This window comes from Dipodomys spectabilis, unplaced genomic scaffold (assembly GCF_019054845.1).
Source record: "Dipodomys spectabilis isolate Male_0828 unplaced genomic scaffold, ASM1905484v1 ptg000060l, whole genome shotgun sequence".
Taxonomy (NCBI): Eukaryota; Metazoa; Chordata; class Mammalia; order Rodentia; family Heteromyidae; genus Dipodomys; species Dipodomys spectabilis.
This window is the reverse complement of record NW_024870737.1, coordinates 3,518,816-3,541,833: the sequence shown is the minus strand read 5'-3', so window position 1 is coordinate 3,541,833 and position 23,018 is coordinate 3,518,816. Positions and strand designations below refer to the sequence as shown.

General features: G+C 38.7%; 1 protein-coding gene across 7 annotated transcripts in view; it reads left to right on the top strand.

Moving 5' to 3' along the window:
- Window positions 1–303: 303 nt before the first annotated feature.
- Window positions 304–23,018, top strand: part of Fmr1 (FMRP translational regulator 1) — a 41,810-nt gene continuing 19,095 nt past the window's right edge. For 5 of the 7 annotated variants that reach the window (XM_042680369.1, XM_042680368.1, XM_042680367.1 and 2 more), the window contains exons 1-6: window positions 479–625; window positions 14,738–14,790; window positions 19,778–19,871; window positions 21,864–21,935; window positions 22,194–22,342; window positions 22,888–22,981. In XM_042680369.1, coding sequence (XP_042536303.1) covers window positions 575–625; window positions 14,738–14,790; window positions 19,778–19,871; window positions 21,864–21,935; window positions 22,194–22,342; window positions 22,888–22,981 — 513 coding nt within the window. In that variant the 5' untranslated portion in view covers window positions 479–574. Of the gene's footprint in view, window positions 626–14,737; window positions 14,791–19,777; window positions 19,872–21,863; window positions 21,936–22,193; window positions 22,343–22,887; window positions 22,982–23,018 lie in introns of all 7 variants that reach the window. The other 2 variants (XM_042680364.1, XM_042680366.1) reach the window with 2 other exon arrangements.

The following is a 23,018-nucleotide window of genomic DNA, read 5'->3' as shown; positions in this document are numbered from 1 at the left end:
ATGGACAGATGGATGAAGCTCTTCATTGTAGGAGGCCGTTTGTTTCGTAAGATCCCGTTGGCGCCTCCACCAGAAGGTCTCCGGCTCGCCACACGAGGCCGCGCGACCAGTCACCGCCCTTCGCGCCTTCCCGCTCTCCGTCGGGCTCGCGCACGTCCAGCCCGCGCGGCCTTACGTCGGACCCCAAAGCCGGTTCTCATCATGGCGCTTGCGCGAGCTCCCTAGCCTATAAGGAAAGAAGGCGGGGCCGAGGGGGCTGAGTCCGCGGGAGGAGGGGCGGCGCCGGTCACGTGACCCGGTTTCACTGTTTACACGAGGAGCGGCCCCAGCCTTCGGCCTCAGTCAGGCGCTCGGCTCCGTTTCGGCTTCACTTCCGGTGAGGGGCCGCCTTCGAGCGGGCGGCGAGCCGACGGCGAGCGCGGGCGGCGGCGGTGACGGCGGCGCGGCTGCCAGGGGGCGTGCAGCAGCGCGGCGGCGGCGGCAGCGGCAGCGGCAGCGACAGCGGCAGGGCCTCGAGCGCCCACAGCCCACCTCTCGGGGGCGGGCTCCCGGCGTGAGCAGGGCTGACGAGAAGATGGAGGAGCTGGTGGTGGAAGTGCGGGGCTCCAATGGCGCTTTCTATAAGGTACTTGGCTGCAGGGCAGGCCCCATGTTCCCCCTCGCTCCCTTCCCTTGTCTTCTCGGGGTCGGTGGGAGGCAGGCCCGGGGCCCCTTTCACCGGCGCCGCGCCCGCTGGCCGGGACATGCCGGGCAGGCTGTGATTTGGGAGGGAAGGACCGGACTTGGGGCCTATAGGAAGCCCCTGGAACTCCGCTCAGGCTCCCATGTAGAGGCCCCGACCATGGGCGGAATGAGAAGGGAACGGGCACCACCGGGTCCCTTCCGCCGCCAAGCCCCGCGGGGGAGAGCGGGCATGGGCAAGGACCGGCGGCAGGTACCAGATCCCGGCGAGAAGGGCGGAATCGGCGCTAAGTAAAGGCGAAGGCGCATCCCCCCCACCCCCCTTTGCCTAAGAATCCTCCTGCCGCCGCGGGCTTGGGGCCTGCCTTGCGGGGAGTTGTGCGGGAGCGGAAGGCGCAGCAGCCGGACCGTGTTCGCCCAGAGGGCTTCAGGTCTGTACGGACTCCAGTGTTCTGTTCCAGAATTGGGACTTCCAAGAGCTTCCCTGATCTTGGGTGAGGAGGGGGGGGGGGTTGTCGAAAAAGAGTAGTAAGAAGAGCGGTAGTGAGCACCTATCACAATAGCAACTGGCTTTTTAGTGGGGCTCTCTTTGTGAATGTCAGGGGAGATTTTAGATGCAAAAGTTTCAGGAAGACCCAACCATATCTGAGAAGATGCCTCAAAGAAGTTAGCCACCGGCGATCTCGCCGGCCCCTTGCCCCTTTGATAAATGAGGGTCGGTTCAGGAATACACATGCTTCCGCGTCTAAAAAATCGTCAGCAACTCTGCCACTTCAAGTAATTCTTTTGTCTTTTAAGTTCTCGAAGACCGGAATATATGCCAGAGAACTTCAGGAAATTAACGGGGAGTATGTGACTACTAGGGAATTTTACTAGGGAGTGTTTGGAAATATTTATGCGCTCAAAACTTCACTAGATTCTCTTCGATTTTAAACGTGTTACAGTGGACGCTATGCTAGAGCTTTTAAATAGCCATTTATACATTTACTGTGTTTTTAGTTACGTCATTGAACATCAGCTAATGTCTTTGCAAACGAAGATTGAAATATTGGGATGCAGCACTGGTGTGTTTGTTGGTACTAGTTTACTGTTGATCTAACAATCTGATTTTTCCCTTTCCTCTTGAGTATCTCTGACCTCTGTAACTAATATCCTACCTCACTAAAGTGTTTTAGCAACAGAAGGTACACGTGGAAAAAACATGCAAAATAACTGATACTGTTGTCCAACACAACTTTTATAATTTAATGTATAATAACTTGAACATTCCAAATAGGGTTCATTGACCTATTGTATGAAGTGAACTTTCATATAATGTGTTTACCAACATACAACATTTTATTATTTAGTGTTTTTAATACAAAGTATAATTCAAGGCTTTCAGAAAAAATATAAAACATTTTGTTGTAAAAGTAGGTATAAAATAATAACCTAACATGTTTCTTAATCCTTCCAACTTAAAAGTTCTTTGTTAGTGTTCTCTAGCCAAGTTTTAATGGCACTGTATTTTAGTGCATTTACACAAAACCACTGTCCTACACCTAGACCCATAGTTTTACTCCCTATAAATTTGTGCCACAATATTTAGGCAGTATTTTAATTGACCTGTGATATTACCCTAGACTGGAGGCCACTGTTTGAATGAAGTTAGCTCATGGTAGAAGGCAAGTTATGTATCCTGATCTTGAAGGATTTATTAGCTTGCAAACTGTATGGAATATAAGAAATGCCCACCCTTTTTTCTACTACTCCTTTCTCCCTCCTTTTTTGTGCTTGTGTTTTTTTAACCAACTTGCTAAATTTGAAGGTGACTGAAAATTAATAAATTGTCCTTTAGTATGTAATATGCAGAGGAATTGTTATGTTTAATTAAGGTTAGTTTTTAAAGAAAATTTCAAGTATCTTTATTGATGGAAGAATTTTAATGAAGACTTTCTACTTTTGTATGACCTATAGCATGGCTATGAGTTATAAAAACAAAAAAGAAGTAAATTGAATTGTCTCTCTGCTAGAATGCTGGGGAAAGATGAGACGTAAACTGATACAAAATGAACAATATATATATATTTTTTGTCGGTTGTGGGCTTGAACTTTGGGCCTGGATGCTGTCCCTCAGCTCTTCAGCTCAAGGTGAGCTCTCTACCACTGGAGCCACATTGCTACTTCTGTGAACAATTTATAAGTACTACATTTATATAAAAAAAAAGGGAACTTGATTGAACAAATTGATAGAAATACTTTTGCAAATGAAACAAGTCAAAAAGTTTAGTATAATTAAGTTCACACTTTGATTTGTCTCATGTTTATAAAACTACCTAATTCCAAAGGCCAGTTCTCTATCTCTCCTGAGCATGGTATCCATATTTGCTGTATAAACTATTTGGAATATGTGGTAGAAATGGTTTGATTCTTTCTCTAAAAAATAAGTACAGCTCAAGAGTCAGGATAACAAGACCAAGAAACCAAAGGGGTAAGGTTGTAACACTTCTCTTTTTTCTTTTTTGTGTTTATGATTAAAAACTCTTTAAGTTTTTAAACACTAGAGCCACTACTTTTAGTTTTGGTATTTCTTTAACTTAGAATAATAGTTATTCACATGTACTACTTAGTGAGCCCTGCAGGTATGTTATTTAAGATTTATATCCCCAAACATGCTGTACAAAGCATTGCCTAAATAAATAATGATGAAATAAGGTCTTTATTCTAGTCATCTTCACTAAGTATAGTTTTCTCTGGACAGAAGTTTTGAGGTATTAAGGATATTAATGAATTAACTCCATTTTAGATGTAGAATTTTTGTGATTCTAAGATTCGTATGTTTGTGTACTAGTATAAAAATTGCTAAAGATAGATAAATTATATGTTGAAGACATGAGACAAAATATTCTTATTTTCTCAATCTAGTGGCTGATAGCTAATGCATTGTTATGTGGTATAATTGTGCTAATTGGCAATTTTTTGCGATTATAATTAAATATAACTTTTTTGTGTGCCAGTACTGGGGCTTGAACTCAGGGCCTGGGTGCTTACCCTTAGTTAGCTTCTTCTGCTCAAGGCTGGCATGCTATCACTTGAACCATAACTCCTGGTTTTCGGTGGTTAATTAGATATAACAGTCTGGGATTTTCCTGCTTGTGCTGGCTTGTATCCATGATCCTCAGATTTCGGCCTCCTGAGTAGCTAGGATTACTGGCATGAGCCACCACACCTGACTAATAAAACTTTTTTAAGCCTAGTATCTGAAAACAGGTAAAAAGTTACTTCAGATACTTACTACCCAAAAATAGATACTAGTGACAATATAAAATGCACAAGTAAGAGGAAATTTTGTGTGTGTGCCTGTGCTTGGGCTTGAACTCTGGCCTTGTGCTCTCTTGTTTGTTTTTTTCTCACTGCTGCAACTGAGTCACTTGAGCAACAAACGCCTCCATTCTAGGGTTTTGGGGATTTTTTTTTGTTTTGTTTTTTGCTACTTCTTTGGGGCTTCTGCTGACTTTGAACCTCAATTCTCAGATCTCTGCCTCCTGATAAGATAGCATGAAATATGTGAACCACTAGCATCTAGTAAGAGGAAAACATTGAACATAGTAGAGGCCTAATATCTCATTTTATCAGTATGACTAGCTGAGTGCCCAGTGGCTCAAGCCTTTAACCCTAGCTACTCAGGTTGACATTCAGAGGCTCTCAGTTTGAATCCATCACAGGCAAAAAAGTCCATGAGATTCTGTGAAAATAATAAGCAAAATGGTGGGCTGGAAACATGCAAGTAGTAGTGTGTCAGCAGTGAGCAAACAAGCCAAGCCAGAACTTAAGGCTCTTGAGTTTAAGCCACTGTACCAGTACAAAAAAAGTCAGTTTTACTGCAAATAAAATTTGCGTATGATATAATTTTAAAAATTTGCAAGCTTCATTAAGTGTTCAGAAACTGGAATCAATGTTTTCTCTAAAGTACGTCCAGAAAAGTTTGCATAAAGTTATTTTTCTGTACTTTGAAAAGGTGACAAGTGTACCACATTTTATGCTATAAAACTGTCTCTCCTTTTTATCATTTGGTATCTTTGACGATATATTGTTTTTCCTCTTTTGATATATACATTTTTCAATTCAATACTCAAGTATGTTGATAACCTCCAAATTAATAATTAAATGCAAAATTCCCTGCTATGGGACTGTGACACTAAAGATAATAGGTGTTGAGTGCTTGAAAGGTATCAGGCATCCTATAGTAGGTGCTTTACTGCAATTTTTCTCCCCTCTCCCCACAGTTCTGAAATACCATTGTTTCCATATTTTTTGATAAGGATGTAGATGCTTGGGAAAGTTAGACCAAAAAAACTAGTAAGTGTAGATTCTAAAGGTTCAGACCTGGAACTTGAAGTCAGCCATTTGACTTTCTAAAATGATAAATCCTAGCTTGAAGAAATCAACTGGATTTGATTTCCTGCCTCATCTCCAATTTTATTGAAATTGTAACACTGCCTTAGCATCTCATAACCATAGTTGTTGGGTTACCATTTTTTGCTTTTGGTTAAAATATTTGAATGTTTGCATCTGAAAATAGGAATTTTAAGTTTATGAACATTTGATGAAGTTTATAAGCTTCATTGACATCTTATTCATCTTTCTACGAAAAGATATCATAAGATAGTTTGTCAGTTTCCTTTTGTTAATTAATCCTTGTACCTTGATAGGTATTAGTACAGCTCTTCATAGGAATTCTTTTTTTTTTATTATGAAAATACCATACAGAGGGGTTACAATTACATGCAAGATAATGAGTACATTTCTTATCAAGCATTGTTGCCTCCTCCTTTGTTTCTCCTTCCCATCGCTTTCCATCTTCCCTCCCCACTCCACCATCCTCCACCCCCCCAAAAAAAGTTGTAAAGTTCGTTTCTCTACATAACGTCTTGTACATCTCATTGTTGTAATGGGTCCACCTGTATCTCTATTTAAACAATTTGGGTTTTTTTTTCCCTTCCCCTCCACAAATTATACCAACACCAAGTACAGTGAAAACAGGGGTTACATAGTGGGTTCATATGAATTCTTAAGGAAAGGTAAAGTTAGAAACCTCTGAACTGAGCCGGGCGCTGGTGGCTCACGCCTGTCATCCTAGCTACTCAGGAGGCTGAGATCTGAGGATCTCGGTTCAAAGCCAGCTCGGGCAGGAAAGACCTTGAGACTCCTATCTCCAATAAACCACCAGAAAACCGGAAGTGGCGCTGTAGCTCAAGTGGTAGAGCGCTCGCCTTGAGCTGAAGAGCTGAGGGACAGCACTCAGACCCAGAGTTCAAGCCCCACGACCGACAAAAAAAAAAAATAAATAAACCTCTGAACTGCTGGGACATTTGCTTTAGTTACATTACACAAGGAGATCGTGAAAACTGAAGTATTCAAAGATTATTGTATATACACACAAGGAAAATGAATAGCCTAGTTAGCACTATGATCAGAGTGAGCATAAAATTACATTTTACTTAATTTATCGTAATTGCCCTCATGAAGTCAAATATTTTGGACATGTGCTTTGGACATGTGGTTAGGACTGTTGGTAAGATTTACTGTATTTTTACTATATTATTTATTTTCTTACATAGTGCTAAACTCATTAAAAGGGAGAGAAAGTGGGTAATTATGTAAAGCCTTGGGTATGAATTTACTGTTTTATAAATGTCTGTATTTCTTATCTGTAGTAGGGATGTTTTACAATGTTGTAAGCTTTCTCTTGGGAGAATTATAGCACTATATATTTTGTAATTATTGGTAGAAATCTGCTGATGATGTAATTGTGCTCAGTCTTGGCTAGGGGCTTATATTTAAACCTGTACACAGTAAACTCTCTTGTGACCAATGACTTTTTATTTTTAAAGTAGTTTACTGAACTAAGAAGGTAGATTCGCCTAAATAGGGATGTATTTTCTGTCTTTTTTGCATCAGTTTCGGTGGTTGAATTACGAAGTTCCAATCCTTACATACTTTTGTAAATATTAATTTGTGATTTCCTCCTTGACTCAGTTACCAGGAAATTAAGGATTTCATAATCACTTTAATTTTTTTATTTCCTCTGGTGAAAAATGTGTGGTTTAACTATTTTATCACCTTTCTTGAACTCCAAAGGTTTTTAGCACCTTTTTTTTTCCTTCCTAGAGTCTAAATAACCTCTAGTATCTGATTTGCTGGAAATATCTTTTTCTTTTCCTTCCTAATTTTACAGTTTAATCCTTGACACACATTATCAGAAATGGATTATGTCATGATTAGGAGTGACTAAATCTTGTATCTTTTCAGTAAAACAGCACTCCTGAGTGAACAGACCTTCTTTGAAGAACTTCAATTTTTTGTCCTACCCTTTAGACCTCTTGGTCTTAGGTGTTTCATAGTTCCATTAGAAGGCCCCCTCCTTTTTTTGCCTGAACTCAGGGCCTCACACACTCATTTTCCTTTCCTCTCAGGGTGAGAATCTACCAGTTGAGCCTCACCTCTACTTCCAGCTTTTTGCTGGATAATGGGAGATAAGATTGGTCTGCTCTAGCTGGCTCCAAATAGCAATGTTCAGATCTCAGTCTCCTGAGTAGCCAGGATTACAGGTGTAAGCAACTAGTATCTGACCAAAGCCTCTTTTTTTAGTTTGTTGCTGGACTAGAACTCAAGGCCTGCATGCTATCTGTGAACTGTTTTTTTCTCAAGGCTAGCACTCTACCGATTTTTGAAACACAGCTCCACTCCTGAATTTGGGGTAGTTAATTGGAGATAAGAGTCTCAAGGGCTTTCCTGCCCAGCCTGACATAATCCGCAGATCTCAGCCTCCTAGGCAGCTAGGATTACAGGTGTGAGCCACCAGCATCTGGCTAAAGCCTCTTTTTTAGAAAGTATTTTTTAATTGGGATTTAGTTTTACTTTGCTAAATGCAAAAATATTTATGGTTCTGCAGCTTATGTGAGATAGCTCCTCTCCACTTTGATCATTTATTTAAAATCACCTTTGTATGTAATTTCATTACAACGGCTTTAGGAGAGTGTTCCACTTTCTTAATTGCAACTGAGGAATCCAAGGTCCTGAGATTACTTCTTGGAGACTCCCACAGCTCTTAGCGGGGTAGAACCAAAATTTTGATCCTAGGTTTGATTAACAGCAAAATTTAACATCTTAAGTTCTTGGAGTCCAGTAAGAGCATGACCTCTTATCCAGTTCAGTGAAGCTGTCTTGGTAACATCCATTCAGTAATGTCTTTGCAGCCTTTCAGTAGTATGTTTTCTCTCCACTAATACTTGGCTGGTAACGATCACAGAAATACATATTTTTCCAAGTTGATATGTGGGATGATAGCACTAGAGAGGCAGCTAGAGAATGAAGGTATAACAACCATCAAAGACGGACAAAGGAGGGTTATTGAAAAAAATGTGGTGATATATAAGAAGATATGCACTCTTTGATGTTTTAGTAAAGGGCTGTAAAACTCAGAGTGTGTTTGTCCTTGGTGTAGAGGCCAGAGGCAACTGATAAGTAGGTATTTTATTTATTAATGCAGCAGCCAGAGGTATTGCATGTCTTTCATATTCACTTAAAATGCAAACAGTGACTAAAATGACTGATTTTGAAACAATCATGCAAATATCTATATACAGATAAGCCTCATTAACTCAAAGGCATCAGTCCTGTTGGGCTGTGATGATTACTCAAACCATTTCTGACATTCCATATCCAGAACTGCATTCAGAGCTGGTGAAAGCATTTTTTAATAGTCACAACACTTACAGATTTTCCTCCTTTGAGGGAATATTTGATATTAGAAAATAGGTAAATGTGGATGAATATGATTAAACTGGGCAATAACTTAGGCAAGTGGGAAAAAATAAGAATATAGCAAAGTCATGAGTCTAAGGCTGAATTTTAGAGTGCTTTTATGGTGTATCCAAAACGTCTCCAACATTTGCAAATGTTTTAAATCCGTACTATCTGCCACAATAGCCACGGATGCATATATGGTTGTTCACCACTCAAAATGCAGCAAGAGTGAACAGGGACTAACTTTAATTTTCATGTAAATAGCCACACATAGCAGACAGCAGAGATTTAGAGAAAAATATGTCAGAATTTGAAAGATACTTGTTTTATTTGGAATAGTTCTTATCCCAGCTCTAACAGAGTTCTGTGACCTTAACATTTTCTTCATACTATACACACTGAATGGCTAATTTACTGTTGAGACATGCAAATATAAAACTAGACATCAGACAAGGTTTAAGGCAGAAGCAGTAGCCTTTATTGGTAAATAAGGGATCAGTCACCTAATAGGGTACTTTAATTTTAATCAGTAGTCTTTTTTGTTGTTGTTGGGGCTTGAACTCCGGGCTTGGGCACTGTCCCTGAGCTCTCCAGCTCTACCACTTGAGCCATAGCACCACTTCCGGTTTTCTGGTGGTTAAATGGAGGTAAGAATCTCACAAATGGGCTGGCTTTGAACTGTGATCCTCAGATCTCAGCCTCCTGAGTAGCTAGGATTATGGGCATGAGCCTACTGCGCCCAAAAGTAGATCATTAGCTGTTATGTAAAAACTAGGGAGAAATGAGGGTAAAGGATTTTTTTCCTTTCTCTATAATCTTACATCATCTTTTAAGCCTAAGAGCCCAAGTGACCAATTCCTACAATTTTTAATTCAAAATCAGGCTCCTTTTTGTTGAAATAATAGTAAAGCAAAGAACCCCTTAAAGCACTGGAGGTATGTAACTTTATGAAATCTAGTGTATTCCAAAACAACATGGTCAGTATAAAGTAGAGCTCTTAAGTATGCTGGAGAAAAATGTTGATAATTTAAATATAGCTGTGTAAAAATAAGATCAGAATGATAGGCAGAAAGCGTGAACTTCTTTTTAAGCCAGGAACTATAAGGATATAAACACATAATTAGCTTAAAAATAGTAATTTCGCCACCTTAGCTAAACCAGAACACATGAATGCCATTATGGTCCACTGTAATCATTCATGCAGTTTTTTTTGTGTGTATCTATGGTAAATTCTAAGAGAACAGCCTAAAAGTTAGAAAGATTTATATTGGTTTACAATTCCAGTTCATGGTTAGCCTGCTCCATTGATGTTGGCCTGTGTGTGGCTGAGCAAAGTTGCTTACCTTAACCACAGCCAGAAAGCACAGAGGGAGGGGTGAGGAGGAGAGAGAGGGAAATGGAGGAAGGGAGGGTCACAGGAGGTGACCAAAGATAGGTATAGCCCCCAGGTTATGCCCCCAGTGACCTACTTATTTCCTCTAGCTAGACCCCACCAACTAAATTTCTAGCCCCTCCTATAAGAAGCACCACTAACTGGGGATCAAGTTCAACTGATGAGCCTTTGGGACACATTTCATATTTAAGCATAATGTTTGGTCCTTGAAACCAAGAGATTCATGTCCATCTCTAAAATGCGTTTAATCTCCCAGAGGGCTAGCAGTTCCAACATTGTTTAAAAACTTTCCTCCAAGCTCAGGGCAAACTGTCAGCATAAGCCTATGTAAAATCAAAGAAAATTATACCACTAGTTGAAGACATATTCTCTCGAGGATGTAATACTGTTCATTAAAAGGATCTGTGAAATAACTTTTGTTTGGCTAAGTCATTGCTTTAACCAATGTTATATTGAGTAAATACTCAGAAATGTAAAAATGTGATTTTTTTTTTTAGTACCAACTCAGTTGTATTTGTTTTTTCAATTGTATTTTATGCTGGGCACGGTAATACTCAGAGAATCGAGACAGAGGGAAGCAAATTTGACAGCAGTCTTGGCTACAATGTGTAGAGGCCTAGTTTCAGAAACCTGGAACAAGTCTGGGAACATGGTTCAAGTGTTATAGCTTCTTCCTAGCAAGCATGAGGCACTGAGTTTGAAACCCATTTCAGTCAAAATCAATCTATCAGTGATACAGTGGCACAGAGTGCAAACATTTCTAAACCAAAAGGGAAGAATGGAAGCATAGAAGGTGTTGCAACCAAAGCAAGACTGAAGGACAGCATTAAGTCCATTAGCTCCATGTCCAGTATCTAGGGCACATGATGTTGTTAGTACCTAAGAGTTTGAAGATAGCTGCAGTCCCCATAATCTCTCTCTGGCCTTCTTTGTTTTCCTGTCTGTAGCTTTCCCTCCTGGTCATTCCATATATTTTGAATCTCCACTGTCCTGGGCTCTCCATTGCATCACCAGTTTTACTCACACAGTTTCATGCACCACCCTCAGATGGTCCCTGAAGGTATTCCAACCCTGCCTCACCTTGCCTGCTGGGCTGCCAGTGCTTTTCTTTGAAATCTGAGTAGAAGCCTCCATTACCCAACTCTTGCGTTTTGCGTGCTTGCAATACCAGCATCACATGGACCATACCAAAGTCTGTTACCGTCTCCAGTGGTACCTATGCCTATTTGGGTGACCATTGAAGCAGCCTATGAGTGTCTAGGTGACTGAGGATGTTGAAATGAATCCTGAGGAAAAATAGTTGGGTCATGTGTGAACAGGATCCCCTGCACTTGCTCTCTTCTCAAGGGAAAGGCTTGGGAAGCTTGCTTCATTACAAAAGAGTTTACAAGTTATCTTTTCAATGGTCTCAGTACAGAGTACTTGGCTTCCTTTTAAAAGTAATTCTTTGTGGTACTCGGGTTAGAACTCAGAGCTTTGCTTGTTAGTAAAGTGCTCTTATTACTTGAGACACCCACTCTCAGCCCTGGTGCTAGGGTTTTGAACTCAGGGCCTTGCACTTGCTAGGCAGGCATCAAAGCCATGTTTCCATCTCTTTTTGCTTGGATTGTTTTAAATCTTGCTTTTGGTTCAGATCTGCCTGTACCTCAGTCCTCCTATTTATGCTCCCTATGGCAGTTGAGATGACTGGCAGCTTTTCTTTTGGTTGAGACTGAAACTCAGGAAGTATTTAACTGTGCTGGCTTCAAATTGTGACATGCTCAATCTCAGCCTCACAAGAACCTAGGATTACAGGCGTCAGCCACCATGCCTGGTGACTTGGCCTCTTTTCATTGGTACTAATTTCCCAAACTGCGTTTAGCCTTAATTTTCTTTCCAGGGTCTTCTATTTGTTAGGTAAAAACTCTTTATCACTTGAGCCACACTGTAGTCTTTTTTAGTTGGTTTCTAAGATATGTTCTCACTAACTTTTCCCAGGCTAGTTGAATTGCTGTCCTCTTGTCTCCATTCCCCTGAGTAGCTAGGGCACATGTGTGACCTAGGCACTATGCCTGGTCCCCTAGCCTCAACTTTAAGTATTGTCCTTTTAAAAAAATCTTCCTCCTCTGCTGTTTGCTCCCAATTCACATTACGAACCTGCTAAAAGCAGCCATCAGTACTCATGCCAGCTGTCAGAGTGCCTTGAAATTTCCATGATCAGATTAGTCTAACATCTTTAAAACTCAGCCCCTACAAGGTCTTAGGGCAGGAACAAAATGTAGACAAATTCTTAGCCAGGATATAAGGTAAATAACCTCTCAGTTCCCAGTTCCTCCTTCCTATATGAAACCTCATGAAACTGGATTTCATTATTTGCATTCATTCCTATTCGCTTTCTGTTTCTCTGAGCTCACACTACAATCACCCATTAAGCTCTGCTTACAGCGTTCTAGGACTTTTTTAGTCTGTATCTCCAGCCTTTCCCAAATTCTTATCCCAGACCAGTTCAAAAGACTTCTGAATCACATAAAACGCAAAAACCCCAACTTCAGTGGTACCAGTTTTCTGTGTGTTAGGTTTTTCTTTGCTTTGACAAATAATGCCAGAGAATGACTTAAAAGGAGGACATTTTATTTTGATTCGTGGTTTCAAAGGTTTTATTCCATGGCAGGCTTACTCCATTGCTGTAGGCCTGTGATGAAGCAGAACATGCCAGCAAGAGCTTGTGGCTGAACAAAGTTTCTTACCTCATGGGAGCCAGCAAGAAAGGGAGACAGGAAATGGCCACAGACAAGGTATTAGCCCCCAAGGACACACCACCAGTGACCTACTTCTCTGGCTAGTCCCCACCAACTTAAGTTTCTAGAACCTCCTGCAATAGTACTACTACCAGGTGCCTTGTGGGAAACATTTAATATTTTAACCATAGTATATTTCTTTCAAGACAAGTTTTTCTTCTAGTATAACTTTTTTTCAGTCAAGCATAATTGATAGAGCTTGATGTTTCTGTTAAGTTGTTTCCATATTAACTGTTTTTCCCAGAGCCCTGCCTTAGCTTCTCTAATTTTTTTAAAGCAGTTATTTAATATTTGATTCATATGCTGTAATAGATGTTTGAGAGTCTTTAAAAGATCTTTTCGCAGTGACTGTAGTGGTTTACGCCTGTAATCCTAATTCCTTGGAAGATGGAAATCAGGAAAATTGTGGTTCAAGGCTACCGTGGCAGACAATTTGTGAGAGGTATATACTTGTTATCCTAGCTATTGTGATCCACGGTTCTATTTTCCAGCCAAAGACCTTGTCTGAAAAGGTACCTTATGCAAAAAAAGGAACAACTGTGATTCACTTGATAGAGTCTTCACCTAGCAAATACAAGGCTCTGCGTTTACAACCAGTACTGCCCAAAAGCAAACAATCAAATAATCCTTTTGCACTCAAACATTTGCTTGCTTAAAACACTTATTCTACACCCATAATAACTAGAAATTGTGCCAATTGCTGAAGCTACAGAAGTCAAAGATGATTCTTAATCCCAATTCATTATTTTCCAGTAACATGTATCCAAAATTGTGAGGACCTACTATATTTTCTAAGAATTTTATATCTGTTATATTTATTTAGGATTCCAGTGCATTTTGTTGATTCTTGTATGGTATGAGATAAATGTCAGTTTAATGTTTTGCATGTGAATGTGCAACTATTCCCACAGCATTTGTTGAAAACACTACTCTTGTGCCATTTGATTTGTCTTGGTTTTCTTAATGACAAAAAGTTTATCTCTGTCATATTCTAAGCTGCTTCTCAGTCTAAGTTCTCTTCTGGACGCTTCTCACCTTGGTGGAATACCTCACTTTCTCCACCATTGTTCTCCATGTCCTTTATTTTGGCCAATTCCACTTTACCCTTTAAGGTTAAGGGAAACCTCACCTTTAATATATCTTCTTTCATCCAACTACTACCACTCACACAGGCATTTTCTCCAGGGTAACAGGACACTTAACTGGTCATTGTATATGATACTAAGTTCTCTGGAAGATAACTGAATAAAATGATATGGTTAAACTACCCTCAGGAAGCTTATTGGCAAAGGAGAAAATGTAATAAATATATGAATAAGAACAGGATTCCACAAGAATGCAGAGGATAGTGTTTAACCTGCTTGTTCTTCTGGATATTTCTATAGAAAATGACATCTGAACTGAAATCTTAAAGTTTAAGTACAATAGTAAATAGCTAGGTGAAAAGAGGGGAAAGACAATAGGATAGAAGGAACTGCATTTATGGAAAAGTTATCACAAATCTATACTGACATATGGTTCTGTAACAGGTTTCCTAGTTTTTAATATTTGTAGCCTAAAATGAAACCTCCAACTAATACCACTGCATTGTAATGTTCAATGTACTTGTTTCTCTTTGACATGCTAGTCTCACAATTTTTCCTTGCTTGTTGTTTTAACTGTATTCCTATGGCCTAGCATACAGTATATGACAATATAGACATGATGAGTGAACAAACCTCAGATACTGACTTTCAATCAAAGTTCCTTTTTATTCTGAAACATAGACTGTTTACTATCTCTAATTTTTTTTTTTTAAATTTTGTTGGTCGTGTGGCTTGAACTCTGGGCCTGGGCACTGTCCCTCAGCTCTTCAGCTCAAGGCTAGCATTCTTCCACTGGAACCACAGTACCAATTCTGGTTTTCTAGTGCTTAATTGCAGATAAGAGTCTCATGATTGTTCCTGCCCAGGCTGGCTTTGAACCGCGATCCTCAGATCTCAGCATCCTGAGTAGTCAGAATTATAGGCGTGAGCTACCTGCATCCGGCATTACCTCTAAAATTTAACTGAAAATGGTCCTTATATCGAAAAGTTAATTTTTTGTGCTTTTTTTACAGGCATTTGTAAAGGATGTTCATGAAGATTCAATAACAGTCGCATTTGAAAACAAGTAAGTGTGTTAACACGTAATGTTTAGGATCACTAAAAATTTGTTCAATTCCTGTTTCTGCTCCTCAGTGTCTAAAAATTAATTCAAGTCTAGTTTGAGTGTTTTTCCTATTACTGACCAAAATTTCCTGAAGAAGACACTATTAAACAATTAAAAAATTAGACAATGGAGTGACTACTTCACCTAGTATCTTTAGAGGTTGGGGTGTATAATAGGATATTCTTATAGAATGGTTGAAGATGGACCTATATCTAATCTTTTTATCTCCTTGCCTGTGAATATGGAAACCATATTTTTCTGTATTAGTAATTGAAAGTTTGAATGTTTGCATTTTTTTTGAAAGTTGAAAATTCATGGCAATTTGTCAGCAAAGATGTATGTGGCTTTCATTTCATTAAATCTTAATGATAGCTTTAGTTATCTAGTATATTTCATCAGAAACAATGGTATTTACCCATTAGCTTATTTTTATACTTAATATATTTACAATCTGTTACAACAGCATCTTTTCAGCTTTCTTTTGTTAGATCATAAAATAAAAATATTTAGACATCTAGAAATGTGAATTGTATAAAAATGTCAATAGTGTAGATATTGTCGTTTTATTGGGCAACGCAAATCTATTGACTACATGTGTAGAGTATTATTAAAGTAGCCATGCAAAGTACTAAAGCACATGTAAAATCTTTGGCCATAATGTAGGTGTGACCATGATCTCAGGATTTTGCTGAACTCTGATGATTATGAGTGAAAATTTTTGGGCTTTTAGGTACCAAGAAAACTAATAGTATGTTAAAGGCAGGCTAGAAATCTGTAGACAGACTCTGGATCAGTAGTTCCTTTGTACTTCTTCAAGCGTTGAGGAAAGAAGCCTTAGCTAAGACATCATTCTGAGGATGAAAACGTTCTAAAGTTCACTAGTTAAAATTGATGGTATCTCTGAACACACTCACTAGAAACCATTGAAATGTAATTTTAATTTTTTTTTTTTTTTTGAGGGGGGATCTGGTCATGGGGCCTGAACTCTGGGCCTGGGCGCTGTCCCGCAGCTCCTCAGCTCAAGGCTAGTGCTCTACCATTTGAGCCACAGCGCCACTTCTGGCTTTTTTCTTTTTTTGCTTATGTGGTGCTGAGGAATCGAACCCAGGGCCTCATGCATGCAAGGCAAGCACTCTACCACTGAGCCACCTTCCCAGCCCTGAAATGTAATTTTAAATGAGTGAGTTGTATGGCTTTTGAAATGTATCTCAGTAAATCTGCTAACAAATGTGAACCAGACATAATGAGCAATAAGCAAAAATATCTTGCGTCTGAAACTCTTTAAAAGCAAGCTTGCATTTCAGCATCTAGAAAGTTTTGTGATTAGGGTGGAATCACATTCAGTCTTTTAGCCTACAGAGGGACAAAGTAGTATCCCTACGTGCTGAAACACATTGAGAAGGGCAGAGTAAATTGATTGAGAATATTCAGCTCTTCTAGGCTAATAATGTTAGTTCAGGATATAAATTTGAATAATTACTCTTCTCTGAGTACAGAAAGCCAAAAATCCAATTTACCTTTTACCTATTTCAAGTGTCTGTGGTTGTACAGTAAGCAGAAAAGCATCACACTTCTAGTACAGGAATCTTTCATAACTTGGAGAGTACTTTTTTTCTTGTAATTACACTCTATCTATTTGCTCTGTACAGTAAGCAAACACTGTTTCCTATAACAAAAAAGAGTTATCTTTATTTGCCAGGCTTCTCGTTTCTCCTATCTGTAATCTCAACTATTAAGCAAACAGTCATTTTCTCTCTACATGTGTCTAGTTAATACATTGCTTTATCACATCAGTTCATTTTGGTTTTCATTCAGATTTCTACCCTAAACTTTAAAGCATTCCATCTATTGACTTCCTAATTTATTTATCTCCTGTGCCATATCTGCATAAAAATTTCATTTCAAGCTGTCATCCCAGGAATCTGAAATTTAGGAACACTTTTTCTTTGTGTTCATCAAGTGTGAGATACTATATTGACTTTGAACATTAATAGTAGAAAACATATACACAAACAGTACTCCATAGAACTTGAGATTATGTTTACTCTTTCTTTTTTTTTTCTTTCTTTCTTTTTTTTTTTTTTTTGTGCTGATACTGGTGGCTTGAACTCAGGGTCTAGGTGCTGTCCTTTATCATTTTTGCCCAAGGCTGTTTCTCTTCTACATGAGTCACACCTCCACTTCTGCACTTCAGGATTTTCAGTGGTTAATTGGAGCTAAGAGTCTCATGGACTTTTCTGCCCAGGCTGGCTTTGAACCACTATCTTCCTATCCTCAGATCTCAATCTCCCAAGTAGCTAGAATTCCAGTGATATTTACCCTTTGTGTCAGTTATGAAGAAACACCTGTCACTCTTATACTCGATAGTTTTCAGTGCTGTTCCTGATCTTTTTTGCTCAAGGCTACTGCTCTACCACTTTAAGGTACAGCCTCACTTCTGGATTTCTAGTGGTTAATTGGAGATAAGAGTTTTGTGGGGCTGGGAAGGTGGCTCTGTGGTACAGTGCTTGCCTTGCATGTATGAGGCCCTGGGTTGGATTCCTCAGCACCACAGAATCAAAAAGCCATAAGTGGCGCTGTGGCTCAAGTGGTAGAGTACTAAAGAGCTGAAGGACAGCACCCAGGCCCAGAGTTCAAGCCCCACGACCGACAAAAAAAAAAAAAGAGTTATGGCCAAACTTTAAAAAAATGTAAAATTGCATCTTGTAAACATGAAGAGTTGTACCTGCACATGTGACCTTTGTGAACCGAAATTTGCATGTATAATCTGTGTTTACTTGTAACTCTGGTTATATTCTCCTTATATATGTGGATTCAAGTTACTGAAGTAAATACCAATAAAAAAAAAAATCTAGGCCATGTTCATTGGTTATACATGTTTGGAATGTTAACCCCCCCCCCCCCAAAAAAAAAAGAGTTTTGTGGACATTCTTGCCTGGGCTGCCTTAAATCCTCCAATCTCAGCCTCCTGAGTAACTCGGATTACAGGCGAAAACCATCGGTCTCTAGCATCATATTTCATACTTTTTGAATAGGAGATTTGATTTTTTTTTAGTAAATATTTCAGAAACTTTGTTTTGTTTTTTGTTTTTGTTTTTGTTTTTTGGTCCGTCGTGGGGCTTGAACTCTGGGCTTGGGCGCTGTCCCTCATCTCTTCAGCTCAAGGCGCTCCAAGCGCTTTACCCCTTGAGTCACAGCGCCACTTCCTTGATTTTTTTTAATCTTTATATATTCAAATAAAGTCAGTTTTTCTTCTTTCAAATCAAGAAACTTGTATTCTATGTTAATATATGCCTTACAAATCACATTTATCAGTGAATTTGTCATGCCTCAAGCATGCAAGGCAAGCAAGCGTTCTACCACTGAGCCACCTTCCTAGCCCCAGTAAAGATGATTTTAAAAATAGTTTTCGTTTGTATAGTAAGTCAAGATGGGTTTAGTCAAATTTCAGCCTTCAGATTTCCAAAAATTCTGACTTATTTTTGCTCTTACATAGTAGCTCTTTAAAAAGCAAAAGCACAAACAAAATTATCATTCCTCAGTAGGAATAAGCTGCCAGGCGCCAGTGGCTCACTTCTGTAATCCTAGCTATTCAGGAGGCTGAGATCTGAAAATCGCAGTTTAAAGCTAGCATAGGCAGGAAAGTCCATGAGACTCTTATCTCCATTAAACTACTCAGAAAACTGGAAGTGGTGCTGTGGCTGAAGTGGTAGAGCGCTAGCCTTGAGCTGAAGAGCTGATGGACAGCGCCCAGGCCCAGAGTTCAAGCCCCACCACTGACAAAAAAAAAAAAAAATAGGTATACGCTATTTGAACAGCACTTAGGCAATATTTTTAAAAGTTACTGCCCCAGCTTCTTTTGTTCCTTGTCTTGAATCTCCAAATATCTGTATGGATAATATAAGTCACTGCTCCAGCAGTTGAATGCTGCAGTGCTTTGGTAGAGGTTTTTTTTTTTTTTTTTTACTACATTTTAAATCTTTGGTGGGTGTAAAAGAATAATTTGCCAGGTGCTGGGGGCTGTGGCCTATAATCCTAACTACTCTGGAGGCAGAGATGTCCGGATTATGGTTCAAAGCCTCCAGGGCTGGAATGGCCTTGAGACTCTTTATTTCCAATTAACCATCAGAAAACCAGAAATGGAGCTGTAGCTTAAAGTGGTGGAGCACTGTCCTTGGGCACCAAGCTTTCAAGCCCAACAAATGAAAACAACAACAAAGAGAATGATTTGGTGTCTTCTACAGTTGCTCCATATCATTTTAAATTTTTAAAAAGTAGAAAACACAGGCAACTTAATTGAACTACTGTAGGCTGTCTCCATTGGGTTTCTGTGGTTTAGGACACCCCCACCAACCCAGTGCATGCTGATGCGTCAAACTGATCAGCAGCGGCTACCCATGACAAGAATTGACCACCTCGTGGGATCTAAAATTTTATGGGGTAAAAGTGAGTTGTGAATTGTTGATGTGCTGACTGCTCCATTTTGCTTGAGAATCAGAGGACAGTTTTGGCAGTTGATGGAATGTCTTTCAGTGTTCTTTGCAAGTCGAAAGAAGTACGTTGATGATACTACTAACATTTGCTGATACTACCATTTCATTTTAAGTATTTATGGTATTTTTCTGTTGTGAATTTGTATTTAAACTCTTACAAATTGAAATTATTGGAATAAAAATTTTTGAAAAACTATTTTGATCTAGTTTGTTTAGAGAAGAATTTCCTATGGAAGTATAAGGCTGCAATGCTGCATGCAGACTGTTGAAATGTCTGTACATTCTCATTGTGCTCCACTCAGCAACAACTGGCTGTTTGAAAGCATTTGCTTCTCTAAACCAGAAAAAAAAAAGGGGGGGGAGGTTCCGTGCTTATCCAAGTTGATTGCAAAATGGTCACTGTTTGAATTAAACTTCAAAAATATGGTAAACAAATTTTGTTTGCTTATTTTCAGCTGGCAGCCAGAGAGGCAGATCCCATTCCATGATGTGAGATTCCCACCACCTGTAGGTTATAATAAAGATATAAATGAAAGTGATGAAGTTGAGGTGAGTTACCACTGTCAAGAAATTATTAAATATTCAAGGAGTGGGAAGTACTTAATTTGCTTCGGATATTTAATTATACCTTGCCTTTAGCAATGTTTAAACTACTTTGAGTTTTATTAGAGTTTTGATGCTATATAATATCCTTTTAAGAGTATATAGACATTTTACTGTATTTTTTTCTTAAACCTTAATGTCTTCCTGGTATATAATTTTTGAAAATACACCTTTTAGTTTATACGTATAATAAAACCTTTTTTCACAGGACATACTCTGAACCATGCTCATCTCCCATGGAGCTCTTTGACTAAAAGGTGCTATAGAGACTTAACGCATGATCAAAATCATTGTGTTCATGATTCCCTATTCATTGGGAATTTTTTTTTTATTAATCCACCCCTAAAATGTTTTGATGTTACAGTTTTGTGTAGTTTCTTAGCTTTTTACACACTGCATTTTAAGCTTCTTCTTTTATTTCCATTGTGGAAATTTGAGTATCGTATGCAGAATACTTTTATAGAGACAAAACAAAAGGTACTAAGTCCTTAAACTCTTTTTTTCTGCTCTTGAGTGCTAAAAGTACAGGAAAACAGGACAATCTCCTGCCTTAGTTTAGTTATGAGGGTCATAGCAAGTGAAAGTCATGAAGAAAGAAAATCAAAACAGGTAACCATACACAAGGCTGCAATGTTTTAGGATGTAGTCAGGAATATCTCTATATGTCTAGGGCTGTGTTCTCTCCATAGTTTATAAATGGAAATGGAATAAAGTTTTATATATTTACCAAGAATATACTGAGTAGCTATAAGCAACTGGGTTTTGTTTTGAAAGCAATACTAATGAAATAGAAACATTGCATGTAGTTCAAAAACTTTAAATGTCCACTTCTCCAGGACATTATGAGCTTTCTGAAGGCAAGGACCACATTTTTTGGTCTGTCTATATTGGAAGTACTCATAGTGTTTGATGAAGAAGAAGATCTTTTGTTTTTCAATGTAATCACATGACATGACAAGTTGAAATTTCTGTGGTGAACTGACTAAAGTATCTAAGAGTCAGCCATTAGAGTAGATTAAGAGTTGAGAGACTAATAGAGGTAAGAGGGAAAGATAGGTTCCTTAACTTAGGCTACATTTTAGTCACCTTATTGAATAACCATTAGCTTTGGTTGTAAAGTGGAAATGAGTGAGAACCTGACTTGCTTTCAGCCTTTTACTCCTCTTCTCCCCTCCTCTCCTCTCCTCTCCTCCCTTCCCTTCTCCTCTCTTACCCTCCCCTCCCCTCCCCTCCCCTCCCCTCCTCTCCTCTCCTCTTTCTTATTTTCCTTTGTGCTTCTGAGTATTTCCATTTCTCTTTGCATATATACAGTACTTTTCTATCAACCTTGATTTGTTAGTATCCTCCAGAGAAATCATTTAGAATTAATCCACAATTGTGTGATGAAGTAGGAAGACGATACTCAGAGACTGACAGTGTATGTGAATTTGTCCTTTTTAATGGAGAGGAATTTGGAGGAATGAAGGCCCTAGTGCTGACTGGTCAGCAGTCTTACACATTTGATATGCACACAGTAGGCCAGTCAGTAAATTCCAGTAAATTTTATAGCTCACTACCTAAGGAAAGTATATCCATGTGTATGAATCGCAACTTTTCCTAAGCATCTGTGTTTGGAGTATTAATTACATAAAGTATAACGAAGATGTAAGAAAACTACTTATAGCAGGGAGCTTACTCTCAAGCAGTCTCAGGTAACTTCTGATTAGGTAACTTTGTCTAGCTCAGAAAGCATAGACAGAGGTACAATTTGATTGAAGGCATATGATTTAAAAGTTACATGGTTTAAAGGATACCTAGAGGAATTTCATGAAAGTTTTCTCTGTGTCTGATAATCTATATATAGAGGAATTTCATGAAAGTTTTCTCAGTGTCTGATAATCTATATATTTCCAACTTAACATTAATCACCAAATATTGTATGTTGTAATTTTTGTGTAGGTTTATTCCAGAGCAAATGAAAAGGAGCCTTGCTGTTGGTGGTTAGCCAAAGTGAGGATGATAAAGGGTGAGGTAAGAAAGTGCTTAATTTTTTTTTCCTTATACTATTTCCCTTTCATAAACCTAGTTAAGGTTACATTATAGTTTAGATTGCTATTTGAATGTCTAATTTTAGTCATTTTTTTAAAATTTTTCACTGTATAATTAGTGCATTTCATATATTGTAATTAAAGTTTTGTTTTCCTCTAGAGGATTTATTTTTAAAACAGGTATATAAATTTTTCACTTTTTGCTTTAAAAGCTAAAAGTGACTTTTATTTATTTTGTCAGTTTTATGTGATAGAATATGCAGCCTGTGATGCTACATACAATGAAATTGTCACAATTGAGCGCCTAAGATCTGTGAATCCCAACAAACCTGCTACTAAGGATACTTTTCATAAAATCAAGCTGGAAGTACCAGAAGACTTACGGCAAATGTAAGTTACCACATGAGAATCGCTGAGGAGATACAAGCAAAGTGATGTGAAATTAAAAGAATACAAATTTTAATTATAAGTTGGGTTTTATATTCAGTGAATTTTGGGAAAAAATGATTTAAATTCCCAAAAGTAGTAAGTCTGATGTGGACATCTTGTATCTCACTGACATATTACAGAATAGATCGACTAACGATTGTGGATATAAAATTGTTGCATTTTTCATTCATATGTATTCCCTACTCTCATTCAAGAGGCCAGCTGTTTTTCTTTGCAAAAGAAGAAACAAGGCCAGGTTAAGTAAATTTTAAAAATAGCTGAGGCAAAAGGCAAGGCCCCTTCTTAACAAACTAGCCAGACATGGTGGTACAATCATCCTAGTTGTACTGGAAGTGCAAATAGGAGGATCTAAGACCAAGGCCAGCGCCAAACAGTAGGGTGACACATTATCGTAATAACTAAAGCAAAAAGAATTGGGGTAGGTAGCCTGCAGAGGAAAGTAGTTCCCCTCTTAACAATGAGTTTTTTTTTTTTTAAATTTCTAGGTGTGCTAAAGAATCTGCACATAAAGATTTTAAAAAGGCAGTTGGTGCCTTTTCTGTATCTTATGACCCAGAAACTTATCAGCTTGTCATTTTGGTGAGTTTTTCTATATCATCTAGTTTTGGTTTATTTC